This window comes from Ranitomeya variabilis, chromosome 2, assembly GCF_051348905.1.
Source record: "Ranitomeya variabilis isolate aRanVar5 chromosome 2, aRanVar5.hap1, whole genome shotgun sequence".
Taxonomy (NCBI): domain Eukaryota; kingdom Metazoa; phylum Chordata; class Amphibia; order Anura; family Dendrobatidae; genus Ranitomeya; species Ranitomeya variabilis.
Window position 1 is genome coordinate 88,980,039 of NC_135233.1, and position 21,879 is coordinate 89,001,917.

The window sequence follows — 21,879 nt, forward strand, 5'->3', positions numbered from 1 at the left end:
TGAGTCTCGATTTCTGCTGCGACATTCGGATGGTAGGGTCAGAATTTGGCGTAAACAACATGAAAGCATGGATCCATCCTGCCTTGTATGGAGCATCTTTGGGATGTGCAGCCGACAAATCTGCGGCAACTGTGTGATGCCAACATGTCAATATGGACCAAAATCTCTGAGGAATGCTTCCAGCACCTTGTTGAATCTATGCCACAAAGAATTGAGGCAGTTCTGAAGGCAAAAGGAGGTCCAACCCGTTACTAGCATGGTGTACCTAATAAAGTGGCCGGTGAGTGTATATATTTGCCTAAAATAGAAAGTGTGTCATCTTTTACATCTTTAACAGTAATTTTGACCAGGGGTTGCCAAACTTTTACATGCCATTGTATATGAACGAGTAGGACAGGTGTGCGATATCTGCCTTGCACACACAGATATTTGTAGACATGATGCCACAAATCCTGCTCAACTCCCAATGCAGAAGTAGTTACCAGATTTCAAAATTGATGACCTATCCTTAGGAGAGGCTATCAATATAAAGTCAGTGGTGGCACAGCTCTCAGCAGTCCTGATGAATACTTGTTTGTACTTTTCCCATAGTGGCTGTGCTCGATCTTGCAGCTTTATCCCATCCTTGTGAATAGCCGCCACTATTTTCTATGTTTTAACATTTTTGCAATTTTTTTCTCCTTTTTTTCTCATTTAGGCCACATGAAACTTTCTGCAGTTACTTGAAGGGAGATCTACCAGATATATCAATGTTTGAGCTTCATAAGCGATGCAAAAGGAGCGACCCAAATAGTGAAAGCGAAGAGTCTGTGACCCCCAGTACCACGATGACTCCTGATTATATACAAGGAACTACAGAAGGCTTATTAACACCACGTACAATAGGACAGAAATATATTCTCACAGAAAACACTAAAGATTTAACGACTACGGGTTTTGAAATAGACTCAACAACACAATCTGGTGTGGTCAGTCCAAACGTAAGCCCAAAGAGCAACAGCGAGTCCTCACCTAAAGAACTTACAGTGTCCGTCAGCACCAGCGATAAACCAACAACTCCACACAAGCTTCCGGTCAGTGGAAGCTCTAATGGAAACCAAACAGAAATCCAACGAGACTACACAGAAGAATATGACGAAGAAGAGACTCAACCTAGTGTAACAATAGTAGGCGGCAAAATGGTGGCGTGTGACTATGACCATTGTAGACATCTTCAGGCTCCTTGCTCTGAGCTTCAATTACTAAAACCATGCTTGTGCCCTGGACTTTCAGGAGACCATATAATTCCAGACCCCCCTCTAGTACATGGAGTATTCGAGATAACAGACACGTCGGCACAGATACTTTGGTGTGCCCCGAATTCCATAGTGGAAAAGTACCAGTTAGTTTATCAACCCGAGAGTGGCGCGAATGATACGGTTGATAACATTTACGTGACAATGAGAGAGTACACTCTGTATAACCTAGCGCCATTTACTACATATAACGTGTGTGTATTGGCTTTTAATAAGAAAGGGCACAGTGCTCCAACAAATGGCTCGAGAACTCCCTGCATTGAATTCAGGACCAGACCCAGTTACATCCTCCTCCTGTCCATATTAAGTGCTCTTGGCGGCTTGTTTCTGGTCACCATTGCGGTGCTCTCTGCTTGCCTACACAAAGCCTGTAGAAATAGCATTGTCAGTAAGTACGATACTCGCCTTGTGTCCTACAAGAACCCCGCATTTGAGTATCAGTGTACCATCCCATCTTATCATTAAAGTCTTTTTACAAACCTCATTCTGTGGAGCAACTTCTTTCTTAATGGGAATCTGTCACCAAGTTTTTGCTATCCCATTTGAGAGCAGCACAACGTAGGGGCAGAGATCCCGATTCAAGCAATGTGTCACTTACTGGGTTTTCATAAAACAGTGATGTTATCAGCAGGTAATTATCACTAGAGGACAAATAAACCTGACGCCATGTAGTCACTGATCTGCTGAATATCTAGCAGTGCTCTGAATGCTGTGCTATGTATAACCCCACCCACACCACTGATTGGCAGCCTATGGACAATACAGAGAAAGCTGCCAATCAGAGTTGTGGGCGGGGATTACAGAGCACAGCATTCAGAGAATGGGTAAATCTGCAGAAGATAAAACTATGATTTTATTAAACCTGGCCTGGTAACAAATTCCCTTTACGTGCCAAGTGATTTTGTTAATTACGAGGCTAAGGAGTTTCCATACAAGTGGAAACTAGATTATATCCCTTTAGAAACCAAGAATTTGTCAGTTAAGAGGGTAATTTTAGTCTGTGTGCACAACGATCTACACACAGACCAATGAAGGGTAATGAATCCATTTACATCACATGTAGATTTGGAATACAGAGTGAAAGCCACATCGTAAATGGATATGCAATGGATTTAATATAAAAAAAAATTTTTTTTTTTCAATGTGTAGATGAGATTTTGTACAATTTTGTCCACTTTTGGTTGGGGCCAACAGTCTAATCTGTATGGGAGTCACAAACAATTTATTGTCAAGGAAAATATCAATCTGGCATGTGTGATTTCAGCCTGTTGATTGTATGGTTTACCAGAGATTAGTCGCAGACAAAGATGTATGTCGGCATGAGAAAACAATCGCAGGAGTGCATCCGATGATCGGACCACACTCCCCTATTAAAGTCTAGTTGATCAGTGGTGGTGCCAGTTATCGGACTCCAACAATCTCATATTGACGGCCTAGCCCCATCTGTAGTCCAACCGTTGACAAGCAATTTAATGGGAATGTGTAATCAAAAAATGGACTATTGTTTTAATCTGTTTTAGGCAAATTTGTTAATTCTTTATAGTAATCTAAAAAAAAAAAAAAAAAAAAAAAAAAATTGTTTATATATATTCTCTAGAAACAAAAAATCTTGCTTTGGTCACATTGACCAGCAGTCTCAATGCTACACCCCTGAATCCTGTTGGGCACAGACAACAGCAGCAATAGACTGACCAGACCCTATGGACGTCTATGGAAATGTAGAATGGGCATGTTCTTATTAGGGCACAGATCATTGTGAATGGAGGGGGAAGAGGTGAGCTGTGACCTTCACCGATTCTGAATGGCGGATCCTGCTATTTTCTCTACAGTATATAGAGGTTAGCTGTCATTGTAATCATGTCTGCAAAGACCGTGACTGCTGAAGTCATTTCAAATTTAGATTTAGCGGCAAAAAAAAAATTGAGGATAGAAAACTGAAAAACCCACATCAAAATTTAAAATGAATATAGTTAACACAAGAAAACCTGAATTAAATCATTTTGTGATAACACATTCTCTTTAAAGGTGTTCTGTCGCCTAAACAGTGGGGAGAGGCACTGGAGACACTGCATGAACAGGTAGGGTGCATTCATCCTATTCTAACGACAGGCGAGAAAAAGCTGCCGTGCGCGCCCCCTACTGATGCAGCATCGTCAGTGCACCTTTTTAATGTTCGTGCCTTTTTGTTATTCCAACATAGTATAGTGGAAGCAAGTGACAAGGTGCAAGATTCCACCAACACTTTTTGGAGGAGAAAAGTGTGTGGGGGGTGGGATATATACGTCCCTGGATTTTAGGGCACTTTTAAATCCAAAATCTACATCCCCTAATGCAGAGGTCTTCCGACTAAACACACAGCAAAATCATTACGTGGAACATTTTCCATTTACTGCACGGTTAAAGGGGTTTTTATGACTGAAATGAAGAATGTGACAGCATGTGATGCGCTCACTGTCACTATTAATCCTGCAGGTGAACGTCACATAACTACATGTATATGACATACATAACTTAGTCAGGTAACGAGTTCAAACAGGTGCAATTAATACAGGGAATGAGTGCAGAGTAGGAGAAATTCTTAAAGAAAAACTAACAGGACTGTGAGGGCCAGAATTCTTACTGGTTGGTAGGTGATCAAATACTTATTTCATGCAATAAAATGCAATTTAATTATGTATAAATCATACAATGTGATTTTCTGGTTTGTTTTTTTTTTAGATTCTGTCTCTTAACAGTTCAAGTGTACCTATGATAAAAATTACAGACCTCTCTATTCTTTGTAGATGGGAAAATCGGCAGTGTATCAAATACTTATTTTCCCCACTGTTCATTGGCAGCTTTCTGTGAACAATAAATATTGACAGAAAGCTGTCAATCAGCGGTGTGGGTGGGGTTATAAAGAGCTCAGCATTCAGAGCTCTGCTAGATCCACACCAGAGAAAACTGTGATTCTATCAGAACTGCTGCACCAAATAAAATAATTGATTCAATGCTGGAATCAGGGTCTCAGCCCCTACTTCATGCTGCTGTCAGATTACATACTGAAAACCTGCTAACATTCCCTTTAAGAGCTCATAAATTACTTTATTTTAGGTCTGACTGGTCGGAAAATTTATTTATTTTTTATTTTTTTTTAACAATAACCAAATTTACTTGTGAAAAAAATATAATTACAGTATTTTTCAGATTATAAGACGCTTTTTTATTCCCAAAAATGTGGAGGAAAATGGGGAGTGCGTCCTATAGTCTGGATGTACCTGCTCTGGCTGTGGTGGGGAGGTGGGAGAGCAGCAGTGGTGAAGCAGCGGGTCACAGGAGGCAGGAGTCGGCGGCTAACTCCTGTGCCCGCTGCAAAAGAATTGAATATTCGCTACATTACATGCCCATGGGCGTGGAAGGCAGAGAATATTCATTTCTGTTTAATAGCTGACAGACTTAGCTGCAGCAGTCGGGCGTTCGCGCCTGCTAATTAAGGTAATCAATATTCACTGCTCTCCAGTCTCATAGGCGTGGGATGCAGTGAATATTTATTCCCTTTAATTCCATCACACAATGTTACCAGAACCTATATTAATCATTAGTAACACAAGGTACTATAAAAACAGTAATATTTTATTGAAAATTACAAAAAAAGACAAAAATATGAAAGGTGCCGAGTTATAAAAAATGTGTAAATAAAATGTGTAAACACAGCAGTGTTTGCACATTCTATTTGCTACTTAACAATGTGTATTTAGGCACTTTATATATGGCATGTTGGTATTACAGCCGTTTGTGTAGCCACAAAAACATGTATTCTATTTCATGTTGCATTTGCTGTGCCTCGTTGCATCATAAATGAAGAACGTGTATAGGGCAGCTATACATTTTTTATAATAAGCTTGTTCTTCGTGGTACCCTATGGCATTGCGTCCCCATTTTTTATAACTCAGCACCTTTCATATTTTTGTCTTTTTTGTAATTTTCAATAAAATATTACTGTTTTTATAGAACCTTGTGTTACTAATGATTAATATAGGTTCTGGTAACATTGTGTGATGGAATTAATTAATTAAAGGGGTACTTCACCCAAAATTGATACGGGTGAATATCATTGGGACATCAGTGTGTGATTAAATTCATTCGCTTTAGTAGCGGGCACACATGAACGCCCGACAGCAGCTAACAGTGTGTCCGCTATTAATGATCAATGAATATTCACTGCTCTCCATGCACATAGTCCCGGCGTGGACAGAAGTGAGTATTCTGGCAGCTGTCTTCGGCTTGTAAGCAGCGCATGATGTCACTGCCAAGCGCTGCTTACAAGCATAAAGCAGCTACTGGCATCGGAAGAAGACGCTGCGAGGGAGCACAGGGAAGGGAAGTAGGATAGTTTATGGGTTTTTTTAATATGTTTTTCTGATGGGGGCCAATCATACCGAGTCGGGGATGAGGGGGCTGTGCACGCCGGGACAGGGATGAGGGGGCTGTGCATACCAGGATAGGGGATATTAGTACAGAATTTATCACATTTTTTACTTACATTTTTTTTTTTTTTCTAACTTCCTCTAAAACCTAGGTGCGTCTTATAGTCTGAAAAATACGGTAATAGCTGCTGCAACAAAGGTGATCATACATCGATTGCACAAGGATGACAAGAAAAAAAAAATCATCCAAGTTTACTGGATGAAACTGACAAGTTTTGATACGCTTGTATGAACCCGGTCAAATGATAATTTCCACAGTGCTCGTTTTCTGAGTGTGTGAAACAGGTCATATACGTTCAGGGTGTCATTGATTTATTCCCCGTGTAACATACATGAAATATAAAGAACATATCCGTTTACCAAAATCACAAAGCGCTTTCCCTTATAAATGTAATTTACTTGTGCAAATCAGAAATCATATATAACATTGCAAGATCACTGCCAAAAAAGTTAATTTCTCAAAAATTCATCAGATATTGACAAAATCATTTCCACAGTGGGAGCTATTGTCAATTATTCCACAAAACCCCCCGTGTCCATAAGACCACATTCAAATATTGAATATTAAGTGCATAAGTCGGATCCTCAGACGATGACTGTGCTCGCCCCAGCTCAGGAGCCCATTGTACATCAGTGTCCAGTAATTACAATGAAGAGACATCGTACATCGCTCCTTGTGTCTGATAGTAATCCGCGCCTTCACTTATTGTTCAAAACTTTGACTGTCTTTTGTCCATAATGGTAGTAGCTGTACCCAGAGGCCACAGTGGAGAACGCAGTGATACACCTGGAACCAAGCACACTGACATTAGCAGGAAACACCATAACATACTCCTCATGGCTCTAAGAATCATCAGGATCAGATCCCCTCCGTAGTTCACGGTTAGGGGGGTGCATACAAAATGTCAGCATGCCCCCACAGTCCCAGTACAGAATGTGGGAGTATACCCCATACAGATCACCTGTACATATCTGCAGTAGTAAATGGATATAGGGGCCATTTGTAAGTAACCAGGAATGATACCACAATTTCATTGGGATAATTAAAGGGGTTGTCCGGTGTAAAAGGACAAGTTCTGATGGTAGACTTGTGAATCCTCACATCATGTGCACTGCATACTCTGAGGATTCTCCGGTGTCAGTGCTGGGAATGGTCACTGGCTATTCCTGGTCACAACCCAACTAGACTGTTTCCGACCTCGCTCAATGCAAGTGTATTGCGCCAGGCCGGAAAGAGTCTAGTCGGATTGTGTCTGGTAGTATGCATATCACATACTTGCAGTTACATGACTGTCGATCCCAGTGCTGACAGCGGAGAATCCTCACAGTGGACAAGACAAGCCCAATCTATATGCCCTATGAGGGCACATGTCCATTATAGAGGGACCCCTCTATGAGCAAGAGGTAAATGGTAACACACGGCCATTTCTTTCACTGGCATTATAAATGAACGGCATGTTGTGCTCTAATCCCCCCTCACGTTGTACATCCAGAACCCCCCAACTGATCAAACATTGGTAACTTCTCCCAAGTCTGGTCTCCAATATCTCAGAACGCCCTGTAGAGCAGTGTGATTATGTGTAACTTACCATAACGCTTGAAGATAGACACTATCCACATAATTAAATACGGGGGCCGCGAGCGACGCTGCCACCAGTATTAACTGGACTGCGGTGTTCATCTAAACGAGACACAATACAGTAAATCAGATTTATCGGGTGTCAAAGGACAAATTCAGAGACCACTGATTAATAAGAGGCCTGTAACCCAAATCTGAATGTTAAATGTGTAAAAAGTAAGAAACAAGTAAATCGCGTGTACCCTCCCCGCGGCTCCACAGCTAATGCTCGCATGATCCCCTGGAGCCCTGGTCACATCACAGCAGCGATGACATGCTGCACCGACACCATGTGCAGCCATGGTCACCGCGGCAGTCAGCAGACACTAAAGGAATTAAGGGGACTTAACCCCTTATCAATGAGTGAAGTACATGTAAGCCATGAGTGCACTTGTAGAGTAGGAGGCAGATGTTGGCGAGTGACACCTAAATAACTGCTGGGATTGGAAATGACCCTTAGCGGCCAGGATCAATAGCGGCCACAGCATCTACGCAGTTAGACCCACATCTATTTAATAGCATACTCTGTCAACTGCCCGTTGCATTCTCTGCCTATATACAAGATGGCTTTTGCAGGGGCCCCCCATATCTATTAAGACATTTTTGGAATATGCTCTGCATTTGCTACAATTATGGAAGTAGCAATTCTAAAAGTCAATATCGACCCTCTAACGAGCCTTGTCACATGACTTAGGATTACAGCCAAACCAGAATCTTAATTTGCAGACACTGTTTTGGAGCGTTGCCTCTTGTCAGTGCAAAGTGTGAGATCTGGTTTAGCTAGGTGAGAGACTTCTGACCGAGATCTAAGGGGTAACTCCAGTGTGAGGAAGCTTAACAGCCATGACTGTTAGGATTGCTACTTCCAATTGGTGGAACTAGAGTTCTAGTCCTCTTCCTCACTGAAGAGGCAATTTGCATATTTAAATTTCCAAGAAGAGCATTGCATGGCTTTTAAGCATCCTCACACTGACGTGTTATTCTCCACAAGGAAAAATGTTACGCTTTAGATGCCCATTTAGGGTATGTGCACATGTAAGAATTTCTTGCAGAAAATTCCTGAAGAAAACCGGACATTTTCTGCAAGAAAACCGCACGCGTTTTTTTCGCGTTTTTTTTCCCGGAACTTTCCCAATGCATTATATAGCTGGAAAAAAATGCATCATGTGCACAAAAATTGCAGAATGCATTCTCAATGATAGGATGCATATGTATGCGTTTTGATAGCGAAAAAAAACGCAACGTGTGCACGCAGCCTTAGAGGTTGCAAATTTTTAGTGAGTGCTGCAACCATCATCTTTATTCTATTCACTGTGGACTTTGCTTGTAATCTTGGTGACTGAACATTGTCGCCGCTGGGAGACACATTGGAGGTAATCGTTACCATCACCTGCCGTATAAAAGCCGTGTCGGCGGATTTTCTAATTCTTCTTGCTTTGGAAAATTCACATAATGTACACAGAAAAGACAACACATGAATAGACATATACTTACCTTACTGATAAACGTTGGCTCTAACTGAGCAGTTGCATAGCAAGGGTTAAAGTATCTGCCAAGAGTTCTCTAAAGGTAAAAAGAAAATATGTGCTATCAATGTGTAAGACAATTTGTTAAAATAACTTTCACACCTAGGACAGAGCAGGCTGATCCCCATCTAACACCCTCGCAGTCCGTCCTCCACTCTGTCTCCTCCATTCATCTCCAAACTCATCGTCTGATACCTTCCTACACGCAATCTCTGCTCCTCACAAGACCATCTTCTCTCGTTCGCTCCTCATCCCATGGCCTGCAACATTTTTCCTGAGTATCCCCCCCAATCTTCTGGAGTTGAGTGCTTCAACACGAAGATGGTCTCCAAAAAATGAAACATTTGGATGGAACCTGAAAACTTGTCTCTACAGTAAAGCCTACAGCCTGCAATGACCCCGCTGTTCCCTCACCATCAGTGGAGCTGCTCCAACCCCCCGACCTGCCGTTTTCCTCCCCAGTAGGCTGGTTTGACATTTGCGTCTGTGCGCGCAGCGTTTGACCCGTATACATCCGCATGCGTCATGCGTCCATATATTTAACATGGTGTACGCATGGACATGCCCTTGTATGTGTGCGCATGTGTCACTTCGCGGTGTGCAGCGGGGTCCGGCGAACGCAACATGTTGCATTTTTGGAAGCGTTAAAAATCTGTCAAATATGCGCAGGCAGATGAGTGAGTTAAAAAAAACACATTACTGTCTATGGGAACGCATGCGTACGTTGGACTGCGCATGTCCAGGAACTGATTGAGAGGCGCCCTCCTGGAAATATCAAGCACATGAGCATAAAAAATGCAAACGCAGGCAAAAAACGCATGAACACGCAGCGAGTTTTTTTTTGCCATCAGGTGTAAGCTGATGCGGATAAAAAATGCTGCATAAACGTGCGTTTGCATATGCAGATGATACGCTGCGCACATAGATGCAAATGTGAACTTAGCCTTAGGCTACTTTCACACTAGCGTTAACTGCATTCCATCACAATGCGTCGTTTTGACGAAAAAACGCATCCTGCAAAAGTGTTTGCAGGATGCGTTTTTTCACCATTGATTAACATTAAGCGACGCATTGTGACGGATTGCCACACGTCGCACCCGTCGAGCGACAGATGCGTCGTGCAGTGGCGGACCGTCGGGAGCAAAAAACGTTGCTTGCAACGTTTTTTGCTCCATCGTAAACGTCTTTTCCGACCGCGCATGCGCGGCCGGAACTCCGCCCCCACCTCCCCGCACCTCACAATGGGGCAGCGGATGCGCTGGAAAAATGCATCCGCTGCCCCCGTTGTGCGGCGGAGACAACGCTAGCGTCGGGAACGTTAGCCCGACGCTAGTGTGAAAGTAGCCTTACTCTGTAGATTGTAAGCCCGTGAGGATCTTCTCCCCTCTGTACCTGTCAGTCACTGCTCATTTCCTTGTATACTACATACTACATGTATGCAACCCTTCTCATATGTACAGCACCCTGGAACTGATGGTGCTTTAAAAATACAATAATCGTTAAGGCTGAAAACACAATAGTTTTTGATGCATGTTTCTGAGCAAAATTCTGGATCCAGCATGAAGACGCCATGTAAGCAAGTGCTGTATGTTTCCCATTCCTGTTGGAGCCACTTCTGGTTTTGGTTCAAAAAGCTTAAAAGCGAACAGCATGTGTTCTCATTAGAGGGGTATAAACAGATCATCACTAGTGAATTGGTGATGTTAGATCAGTGCGGGTATAACGGCTTGGACTCCACCGACTGCCACAGCAGAGGTCCTGTGTCCTATCCCTCCAGCTGCAAAACCACAGACCCATTGCGATCCAGTGGATCGTTCATCATTTCTTTAACCCCTTCAAGACGCAGCCCTTTTTCGTTTTTACATTTTCTTTTTTTTGCTCCCCTTCTTCCCAGAGCCATAACTTTTTTTATTTTTCCATCAATATGGCCATGTGAAGGCTTATTTTTTGCAAGACGAGTTGTACTTTTGAATGACACCATTGGTTTTACCATGTCTTGTACTAGCAAATGGGAAAAAAAATTCCAAGTGCGGTGAAATTGCAAAAAAAATGCAATCCCACACTTCACTTATTTTTTATTTGGCTTTTTTGCTAGGTTCAATAAATGCTAAAACTGACCTGCCATTATGATTCTCCAGGTCATTATGAGTTCATAGACACCAAACATGTCTAGGTTATTTTTATCAAGTGGTGAAAAAAAATTTCCAAAGTTTGCTAAAAATAAATAAATAAATAAATTTGCACCATTTTCCGATACCTGTAGTGTTTATTGCATTTTAATGCAATGTAGCGGCAACCAAAAAAAATGTAATTCTGGCGGTTTGAATTTTTTTCTCGCTACTTGGATATTTGACCTTGTGACAGGTCATCTTTAGATCTGCACTGGTAGGCCGGCGTCACACTGGCGAGTTTTACGGACGTAAGAGCGCAGAAACTACGTCCGTAAAACTCGCATTACATACGGCACAATTATTCTCAATGGGGCTGCTCCTATTAGCCGTATATTACGGTTCAGTATTATACGGCTTTCTACGGCCGTACAAAATCGCAGCATGCTGCGTTTGTCAGCGTATTGCGCAAATAATACGCCAATGAAAGTCTATGGGGGCGAGAAAAATACGGATTCCACACGGACCAGCAGTGTGACTTGCGAGAAATACGCAGCGGTGTTAGTGAAAAGTCGGTAATTCAATTGCCGGCTTTTCATTTCTCCTGCACAAACCCGACATGATATGAGACATGGTTTACATACAGTAAACCATCTCATATCCCCATTTTTTTTGCATATTCCACACTACTAATGTTAGTAGTGTGTATGTGCAAAATTTCAGCGCTGTAGCTGCTAAAATAAAGGGTTAAATGGCGGAAAAAATTGGCGTGGGCTCCCGCGCAATTTTCTCCGCCAGGATGGTAAAGCCAGTGACTGAGGGCAGATATTAATAGCCAGGAGAGGGTCCATGGTTATTGCCCCCCCCGTGGCTAAAAACATCTGCCCCCAGCCACCCCAGAAAAGGCACATCTGGAAGATGCGCCTATTCTGGCACTTGGCCACTCTCTTCCCACTCCCTGTAGCGGTGGGCTATGGGGTAATGAAGGGTTAATGCCACCTTGCTATTGTAAGGTGACATTAAGCCAGATTAATAATGGAGAGGCGTCAATTATGACACCTATCCATTATTAATCCAATTGTAGGAAAGGGTTAAAAAAACACACACATGATTAAAAAGGATTTTAATGAAATAAACACAGCGGTTGTTGTAATAATTTATTGTTCTCGCAATCCATTTGCAAACCCTCGCTTGGCAAAATAATAAACGCACAATATACATACCTTCTGATGTCAGATCACGTCCCACGATGTAATCCATCTGAAGGGGTTAACTAATATTACAGGCAGGAGCCCTGCTAAATGCAGCTGTGCTCCGTGCCTGTAATCCCCGGCGAATGAATGAAATGTAGGTCATTGACCTACATTTCCTTCAGTCGCAGTGATGCGCCCCCTGGTGGATGTCCTCATATGACCTGGAGCGTGGGAAAAAGTTCCCAGGCTGCAGTTCATGAGAAAATCCACCAGAGGGCGCCTCACCGCGACTCAACGTAAGTATAGATCACTGCTTTCCTTTCAGCACCCGGGCATTACAGGCACGACCGAGTGGTTTATCGCAGCTCGTGCCTGTAATATTAGTTAACCCCTTCAGATGGATTACTTCGTGGGACGTGATCTGACATCAGAAGGTATGTATCTTGTGCGTTAATTATTTTGCCAAGCGAGGGCCTGGAAATGGATTGCGAGAACAATAAATTATTACAACAACCGCTGTGTTTATTTCATTAAAATCCTTTTTAATAATGTGTGTGTGTGTTTTTTAACCCTTTCCAACAATTGGATTAATAATGGATAGGTGTCATAATTGACGCCTCTCCATTATTAATCTGGCTTAATGTCACCTTACAATAGCAAGGTGGCATTAACCCTTCATTACCCCATATCCCACCGCTACAGGGAGTGGGAAGAGAGTGGCCAAGTGCCAGAACAGGCGCATCTTCCAGATGTGCCTTTTCTGGGGTGGCTGGGGGCAGATGTTTGTAGCCACGGGGGGGCCAATAACCATGGACCCTCTCCTGGCTATTAATATCTGCCCTCAGTCACTGGCTTTACCATTCTGGCGGAGAAAATTGCGCGGGAGCCCACGCCAATTTTTTCCGCCATTTAACCCTTTATTTCAGCAGCTACAGCGCTGAAATTTTGCACATACACACTACTAACATTAGTAGTGTGGAATATGCAAAAAAAAAAAAAAAAAGGGGGATATGAGATGGTTTACTGTATGTAATCATGTCTCATATCCTGTCGGGTTTGGGAAGGAGAAATGAAAAGCCGGCAATTGAATTACCGGCTTTTAACATATATCGCGCTGAATTAAATATAAATACAGAATATATATATATATATGTGTGTCTCAATGACATATTATATATATATATATATATATATATATATATATATATACATACATATACATACATACATATATATATATATATATATATATATACTGTATATATGTTTTAATGAACATTTGAGCACATATATCCATTAGATGTCGGTTTTGCAAGCCTGCGGGAAAATCTCGCAGTACGGATGCCATACGGATTACATACGGAGGATGCCATGCGCAAAATACGCTGACACACCCTGCCTATGGATCACTATTTTGGGAACATTTCTCCGTATTACGGCCGTAGTACGGACGTATAATACGTGGCGTATTGTCTTACGCCAAGTGTGACGCCGGCCGTAATGAGAGAGTGCTCGGATTAGTGTTATCCCAGCATGCTTGTGTCCTAATTGAGTATTTTCAGCCTGCTAGCTGAAAATACTTGATTATGATACCTTATCCGAGCACACTCACTTTTCACTAATCTGCAGCCAAAAAGCAATGGTAGGGCCCCATAGAATGTAAGCCCGCAAGGACAGGGTCTTCTCCCCTCTGTACCAGTCTGTCATTGTAAATTTGTGTACTGTAAATTATATCTATAACCCTGTATGTAACCCCTTTTCACATGTACAGCAACATGGAATTAATGGTGCTATATAAATAATAATAATAATAATAATAATTCCGTCCTAGTATAAAAAAACAAACAAAAAAAAAAAACAACACCAGATCAATCTCTGCCTGATTATCAGTAACACTTTATGAATAATTATGTGATTGTGAAACCTTTTTTCAAGCATTAGGAAAAGCCCAGTACTTTACAAGAAGAGTTTAATGAATTTAACTCATTCGGTGCCAAGTTTGTTTGTTTTTTTTCAAAATAGAAAAAAAAAAAAAATAAGTTTTTCTGCTCTGAAGCCACTTTTACAGATCAATGTATAATATTTGGGTAAAGGACCCTTTCTCAATGGATTTCCAGTCTAACTTATCACCTGCTGAAGAAATTGGTGATAAATGGGGCGGTTCTATAATAGTGGGTGGTATAAGGAAACGACTGAATATCCCTTTAAGCTGTAGACACAAGGAACCAAGCACACATCACATGTACTTACTGGAGGTGGAAGGGTTTTATAACGAACGTAAAAAACAGCACCAATCAATGCAATGTCCCTCAAGATGATCATGACTGTCAGAGGAACTGAAAAACAATAAAACCAGACACAGCAGAGGTTTAATGATTGATGGAAATAAACAACGTATATGTGCAGATACGATGCTATGGCCAAATTATATAAATGTGCCATCAACTTACTGCTGGCCCTATCTGCATGTAGCCCACCATGGAATTGTGTCCACCTGTAAAGTGCCACATTTATATGAATCTAGAGATGGCAATACCAGGCCCCACTACATGCCAAAGCATGAGCTGGTATTGGGCGATACATTGGTGATTATATATGCCCTCTGAATGACGCATCTTACCAGATTAGCCGCGCATTTACTCTAGCCCCCCCCCCATGCGTACATTTGGCAAGTGCACAAGTTTTATATAATGAAATCCCATTAGGCTATGTGCACACGTTCAGGATTTCTTGCAGAAATTTCCTGAGCAAAACCGGACATTTTCTGCAAGAAATCCGCATGCGTTTTTTGAGTCTTTTTCTTGCGTTTTTCTTGCGTTTTTTTTGCGGATTTTTCCAGAGGTTCCCAATGCAATAATATATTGGGAAATCCACAAAAAAATCCGCAAAATTAGTGAACATGCTGCGTTTTTTTACCGCAATGCGTTTTTTTCGCGGAAAACAACGCATCATGTGCACAAAAATTGCGGAATGCATTCTAAATGATGGGGATGCATAATGAATGCTTTTTTTTAGCATTTTTATAGCAAAAAAACCGCGAAAAATCTGCAACGTGTGCATACAGCCATAATCTCAAATCTATCAGTCAAGAACTCCTGAGAGCCGCACAGAACGGCTTCAGAGACAGAAATTTCACAAGAAACCAAAAGACTCAGCACCAAGGACAACATATGACACCAGGGATGGCAACTAAACCAGTAAACACTGGACTTCCCAACGATGACCAGAAGGATGGCCCCACGTCCCCATTGTGACTGGCGTGCCGACTGTGCGCTCTTGCAGCCCGCCAGTTTGAAGTTAATGGGAATGACAGGGTTACGGTTTTCATCAGTTCCATAGACTTTAGAAGCAGTGAAAACGCACAACCAATGCTCTATTCAAAATGGGGACACAGGACCCCAGTTCTCATGGTCGGAAGGATTAGACACTCATGACTGATCACATAGACAGGTGACAAGTTGTGACTGTCGGACAACTCCTTGAAGCATAAAAGCGGTGGATGGAGAGAGACTGTGACATACAACCTCTTGGCTTGGCACTTACTTACCTGGGATCAGATTTGCATATGTTAAGCAGACGTACAGGACGCTGATGAGGATTTTGTCTGCAAGTGGATCCAGAGCACTTCCCAATGCAGACTTCTGATTGGCCCAGTTCCTTGCGATATAGCCATCCAGCTATAACCAGAAAACATACATTAGAAAGTCAAAAATCAAAGTGATCTGAATGTCATATACGTGTGAAAATTGTCATCCAAACCTGCCTTTTGGAAAGGTCATACAAGATCGCAGCGAGCCAAACATGTTTATACTCAGAACCACAGGTCACCAAATTTACACACTTTGCCAGGGTGCTCCCATTACAGCCATGGATGACATATCAACAGGAAACATCATAAATGTCTGATGGGTGCAGCACACCTCTGGGATCCACACTTGTATCCAATATAGGGCTCGGTTCCTTTCTCACGGAGAGATTTGGGTGGAAGGCCCCAGTTCTAGGTTTAGGCGAGAGGCCTCGAGGTGGAACCCACATCCCACAGACTCTTTAAAAATGGGAAAAACTGAATAGCTATTTGTGCTGCCACCATTTCATGGTATGAGAGGACTAAGTTGCTGCTCCCACATGGATACCCCCCCAAGTCTTCTTCAGTATAACAAATGAGACACCTTGTTAAGGGTGATCGTCATCTGGTCTATACACTGATGACCGGAGCTGCTGAACACTCACCAAATCAGTTATCCCCGCGAGAACGAAAATTCCAAGAGCAAAATTAAAGTTTTCTGCGACAATCAGGTAACCGAGAACAGGAGACAAACCGATCCTAGTCATAGACAAGAGATTTGGGATCGTCCATGGATTTTCATACTGTAAAACAGAATGCAGAACATTCCCAGGGTTAATACCCAGTATAGAAATACACAACCTCCCGATGCCCACCTATTATCATAGCCAAGGAATACACTCCCTCCTATTGCCCCCTACTATTAAAATAGAAATACACGACCTCATAGTGCCCATCTATTTTTAACTTAGAAATACACGCCTGCCCAGTGCCACCTACCGTCAAAGCCCAGGAATACAAGCACTCCCAGTATCCCCTTACTATTAATGTAGAAATACACAGCCTCCCAGTGCCCCCATACTAGTATTGAAATACATAGCCTTCCAATACCCCCTACTTTTAGGCTACGTTCACACTTGCACAATTCCATTGAAGCCATGGTCTCCTGTAATAAAACAAAAATAAAAAACAACCATATCCCTCACCGTAATCCACTGACGCAGCTCATTCACCAGAGGTTCTCAGCCTGGATGGTCGCATCTTGGCACCATCCAGGTTGAAAACTGTTTATTCCCAGACATGGATTACGGCGTGGGACAGAATGACGGACAGGTGAGGGATATGTTTGTTTTTTATTTTTGTTTTAATACAGGAGACCATGGCTTCAATGGAATTAGGTGTTAGGTGAGTATAACTGTTTGTTATCTAAAATATAATTGCCAATTGGCTCTGTCACAGCTTCCGGTGATTGTGTCGCTATCCCACAATCAGCCAATGAGCGGTGTGGGATTCAAATCCCCCGCCAAAGTCGCGCAGCTTCGCTCATTGGCTGAGCCGCCCACCGGCTGAGGTTTGGTGGGGGATTCAAATCCCACGCGGCACCGCTCATTGGCTCAGCCAGCGGGGGATTTGAATCCCGCGCCACTCAGCCAATGACGCGCGGCTTTGGCAGGGGATTTGATTCCCGCACTGCTTAAAGCCGCAGCGCCGCTCATTGGCTGAGCTGCCGCCGGCTGAGCCAATGAGCGGCGCGGGATTCAAGTCCCCCGCCAAAGCACTGCTTATTGGCTGAGCCAATGAGCGGCGCGGGATTCAAATCCTCTGCCCCGCCGGCTGAGCCAATGAGTGGTGCCGCGTGGGATTCAAATCCCCCGCAAGGCGCGCGTTCATTTCAATGCACTTCCGATGCAATAGCATTGGGCCTATTTCTAGTCTTTAAATAAAAAGGTAAAAGTGTGTTTTGTTTTTATTTCAAATAAAAAACGCTTTGAGGTGTCAGGGTAATAGTAATGTGAATAGTAGTTGATGTATAACAGCAATAGCTGTATAATAGCTGTACCAGTACTAGGTGATATATAGTGGCAGTAATAGTAGCAGTGCCAGTACTAGCTGATGTATAATAGTAGTTGTATCAGCAATGATACCAAGAATAGTGAAGAGCGGAGTTGTATAGTGAAGACAGCTGGACGGTGAATACTATAGTGACAGCAGTGTAGATAACATAGGAGAGGCAGTAGAGCAGCAGTATTAATGACAACAGACAAAAACAGAAAACTGACCAACACATCCAAACTAGTGTGTACTGGTGCCAGCTAAGACAATATACCGAAGAAAAAATAGCTGCACTCTGAAATGCTAAAAATAATAAACTGAGAATATAGTAATTGCATTACTGCCATAAAAAGGAGACTGCTACATTATGTACATATGGAATATTGGAAGAAACAGGACTGCAATATTGCTACAGAAAAACTACAGGAGAGGTGACTTATCAGGATAGGGTACTAACAATAAGGTACACCTGCTCATGGCTGTTGGGCTCTCATGGATTGGCCAATTCCATTTTTCTGTGATTTTTCTATAGCAATGTTGCAGTTCCGTTTCTTCCAATATTACATATACTGTCCTCATACACGTTAGCAGGGTGTGCAATGAGACATGACGCTAAACCCCGTCTTCTTTAAGAAAAGAGGCTGTAAAATTGTAACCTTCTTTTATTGATTGCAGATGTGACAGGAAAGGGTGAAACTATAGGATGCAATAACAGGAGCATTTCAGAACATATAACTGCACAGAGCATGAAACACAAATAGTCGGCAATACACAGACTGATGATTACCTACTTAGTACAACAAATGTATTGATAAACACACGATAGTAACACATAGATAGCGCTTACCAACTATGCTTAGAGCAGGCTGTGTAAAGTGAACCTGTCACCCCCAAAATTGATGGTGAGCTAAGCCCACTGGCATCAAGGGTTTATCCACAGAATTCTGTAATGCTGTAGATAAACCCCCGATGTATCCTGAAAGATGAGAAAAAGAGGTTAGATTATACTCACCCAGGGGCGGTCCGGGGCCTCCCATCTTCTTACGATGATGTCCTCCTCTCCGGCGCAGGCGTACTTACCTCTCCTGTTGAGGGCAGAGCAAAGTACCGCAGTGCACAGGCATCGGGCCTCTCTGACCTTCCCCGACACCTGCGCACTGCAGTACTTTGCTCTGCCCTCAACAGGAGAGGTAAGTACGCCTGTGCCGGAGCCGCAGTGTGAAGACAAGAAGAGGACGTCATCGTAAGAAGATGGGAGGCCCCGGACCGGACCACAGTGGGACCACGAGTGCTGACACTGATGGAACGGGAGGCGAGTATCAGCTTATTTTATCACGGCTGAACATTTAGTGTAAGAAGGGGTTGGCTTAATAGCGGACGACCCCTTTAGGCCATGTGCACACGTTGCGGATTTGCCTGTGGATCCGCAGCAGTTTTCCATGCGGTGTACAGTTCCATGCAAACCTATGGAAAACAAAATCCGCACAGCACATGCTGAGGAAAATAACGGGCGGAAACTCTGTGGTTTATTTTCTGCAGCATGTCAATTCCTTGTGCGGATTCCGCAGCGGTTTGCACCTGCTCCATAATAGGAATCCGCAGGTGTAAAACCGCAGGTGGAATCCGCACAAAAAATGCAGGAAATCCGCAGGTAAAACGTAGTGCATTTAACCTGTGGATTTTTCAAGAACTGAGCACAGAGAACTGACAGGCGGCAGATTATTCTTTGCACCAATCTGGAAGTCAAGAATAAGCACCAAATGCCTGAGGGCATGTGCACACGTAGAATGGTACTCTGCGGATTTTTCCGCAGTGGATTTGATAAATCCACAGGGCAAAAACACCACGTTTTTCCTGCGGGTTTACCGCGGTTTTTGTGCAGATTTCACTGCGGTTTTACACCTGCGGTTTCCTATTATGGAGTAGGTGTAAAACCGCTGCGGAATCCACACAAAGAATTGACATGCTGCGGAAAATACAAAGCAGCGTTTCCACGCGTTTTTTTCCGCACCATGTGCACAGTGGTTTTTATTTTCCATAGGTTTACATGGTACTGTACACCGCATGGAAAACTGCTGCGGATCCGCAGTAAAAACCGCAACGTGTGCACATGGCCTCACACTTCAGAAGTCTCACTCTCTGCCGCCATCAGGATTTGCTTACAAGTCTGCACCATGTGCACAAGCTGTAGTTCTGGGACTAGCAGCAGCGGTACTTGCACAGCAGAACTAGTGGCAGCCGCCCCGGTGACCTCCCCTCCCGTGCCCGCCTATATAATCACCAGGTCGGGCTCCGGTGTCCGGGCGGCGCCGCTCTCCTCGGCCTCGGGGCTCCCGGACTTGTGCCGCCCGCGCACGGTGCTCCCGCAGGGCCGCAGCAGGGGCAGGTGTTGGGCGGCGCGGCCGTGCAGGGACCGGAGCAGATGGGCGGAGAGCAGCGGCCTGGTGACCGGAATGTCCCGTACACCCAGCACATGGCGAGCCCGGGCTTCCGGTAACATATCGCAGCCCCTTATCAGCCGCCGAGCCGGGCAGCTGAGCGCAGACGGCGAGCACCGGCCCAGCAGTAATGCGAGCACCGACATAGCGATAGTGACAGCCGGGGCTCACCGCTCCCCAGGCGGCCGACCTGCCCTCACACCCGGCCCCGTCTGTGCGACAAGCAGCATACTTTACGGCGTTAACCCCTTGTTGCGCCTCCTGTCGAGGCTGGAGGCGGCGTTACCTTGGTGACGGAATGCAGAAACCCCAGCCCTATGTAACACTGTGCAGGAGGGGCGCCATGCTGGGGCTGGGGGGCTGCTCTTGTCCGCTAGTCACGGTGCATAGTATACTGTATGTTCTCCTGTGCTGAGCTTCCCTGAGGTGAACAGGTGTCAGACAGGAACAACTGGCAGCAATGTGGGCACAGGAGAGCTAATGCTGCCGGCACAGAGGGTCCTGCCCCCAATACAAGGCTAATGCTGCCGGCACAGAGGGTCCTGCCCCCAATACAAGGCTAATGCTGCCGGCCCAGAGGGTCCTGCCCCCAATACAAGGCTAATGCTGCCGGCACAGAGGGTCCTGCCCCCAATACAAGGCTAATGCTGCCGGCCCAGAGGGTCCTGCCCCCAATACAAGGCTAATGCTGCCGGCCCAGAGGGTCCTGCCCCCAATACAAGGCTAATGCTGCCGGCACAGAGGGTCCTGCCCCCAATACAAGGCTAATGCTGCCGGCCCAGAGGGTCCTGCCCCCAATACAAGGCTAATGCTGCCGGCCCAGAGGGTCCTGCCCCAACTACAAGGCTAATGCTGCCGGCACAGGGGGTCCTGCCCCAAATACAAGGCTAATGCTGCCGGCCCAGAGGGTCCTGCCCCCAATACAAGGCTAATGCTGCCGGCACAGGGGGTCCTGCCCCCAATACAAGGCTAATGCTGCCGGCACAGAGGGTCCTGCCCCCAATACAAGGCTAATGCTGCCAGCACAGGGGGTCCTGCTCCAAATACAAGGCTAATGCTGCCGGCACAGGGGGTCCTGCCCCAAATACAAGGCTAATGCTGCCGGCCCAGAGGGTCCTGCCCCAAATACAAGGCTAATGCTGCCGGCCCAGAGGGTCCTGCCCCAACTACAAGGCTAATGCTGCCGGCACAGGGGGTCCTGCTCCAAATACAAGGCTAATGCTGCCGGCACAGGGGGTCCTGCCCCAAATACAAGGCTAATGCTGCCGGCCCAGAGGGTCCTGCCCCCAATACAAGGCTAATGCTGCCGGCACAGGGGGTCCTGCCCCAAATACAAGGCTAATGCTGCCGGCACAGGAGGTCCTGCCCCAAATACAAGGCTAATGCTGCCGGCACAGGGGGTCCTGCCCCCAATACAAGGCTAATGCTGCCGGCACAGGGGTTCCTGCCCCAAATACAAGGCTAATGCTGCCGGCACAGGGGGTCCTGCTCCAACTACATGACTAATGCTGCCGGCACAGGGGGTCCTGCCCCCAATACAAGGCTAATGCTGCCGGCCCAGGGGGTCCTGCCCCAAATACAAGGCTAATGCTGCCGGCCCAGAGGGTCCTGCCTCAAA

The 21,879-nt window shown here is 44.6% G+C and overlaps 2 protein-coding genes across 4 annotated transcripts in view; one reads left to right on the forward strand and one right to left on the reverse strand.

The window, feature by feature from the left end:
• Window positions 1-1,778, forward strand: part of LRRN4 (leucine rich repeat neuronal 4) — a 29,422-nt gene extending 27,644 nt beyond the window's left edge. For all 3 annotated transcript variants that reach the window (XM_077282646.1, XM_077282645.1, XM_077282647.1), the window contains exon 5: window positions 698-1,778. In XM_077282646.1, the coding sequence (XP_077138761.1) occupies window positions 698-1,760 (1,063 nt within the window). In that variant the 3' untranslated portion in view covers window positions 1,761-1,778. The remainder of the gene's footprint in view (window positions 1-697) is intronic.
• Window positions 1,779-6,056: 4,278 nt separating this feature from the next.
• On the reverse strand, window positions 6,057-20,494 carry CRLS1 (cardiolipin synthase 1). Its single transcript, XM_077282649.1, has 7 exons — window positions 20,105-20,494; window positions 16,437-16,574; window positions 15,754-15,883; window positions 14,457-14,542; window positions 8,874-8,942; window positions 7,351-7,442; window positions 6,057-6,548 (listed from the first exon to the last, which is right to left on the reverse strand). The coding sequence occupies exons 1-7, from the start codon at window positions 20,405-20,407 to the stop codon at window positions 6,461-6,463; spliced, it is 906 nt and encodes a 301-aa protein (XP_077138764.1). The 5' UTR covers window positions 20,408-20,494; the 3' UTR covers window positions 6,057-6,460.
• Window positions 20,495-21,879: the final 1,385 nt, after the last annotated feature.

Bases quoted from the DNA above. Each gene is read 5' to 3' on its own strand.
- CRLS1 (XM_077282649.1), bottom strand. From the start codon at position 20,407: ATGTCGGTGCTCGCATTACTGCTGGGCCGGTGCTCGCCGTCTGCGCTC. The intron at 16,575-20,104 runs GTGATTATATAG...TCTGTTTTACAG, and splicing joins GGACACCGGAGCCCGACCTG to TATGAAAATCCATGGACGAT. The intron at 7,443-8,873 runs GTAAGTATATGT...TGTCTCGTTTAG, and splicing joins AGCCAACGTTTATCAGTAAG to ATGAACACCGCAGTCCAGTT.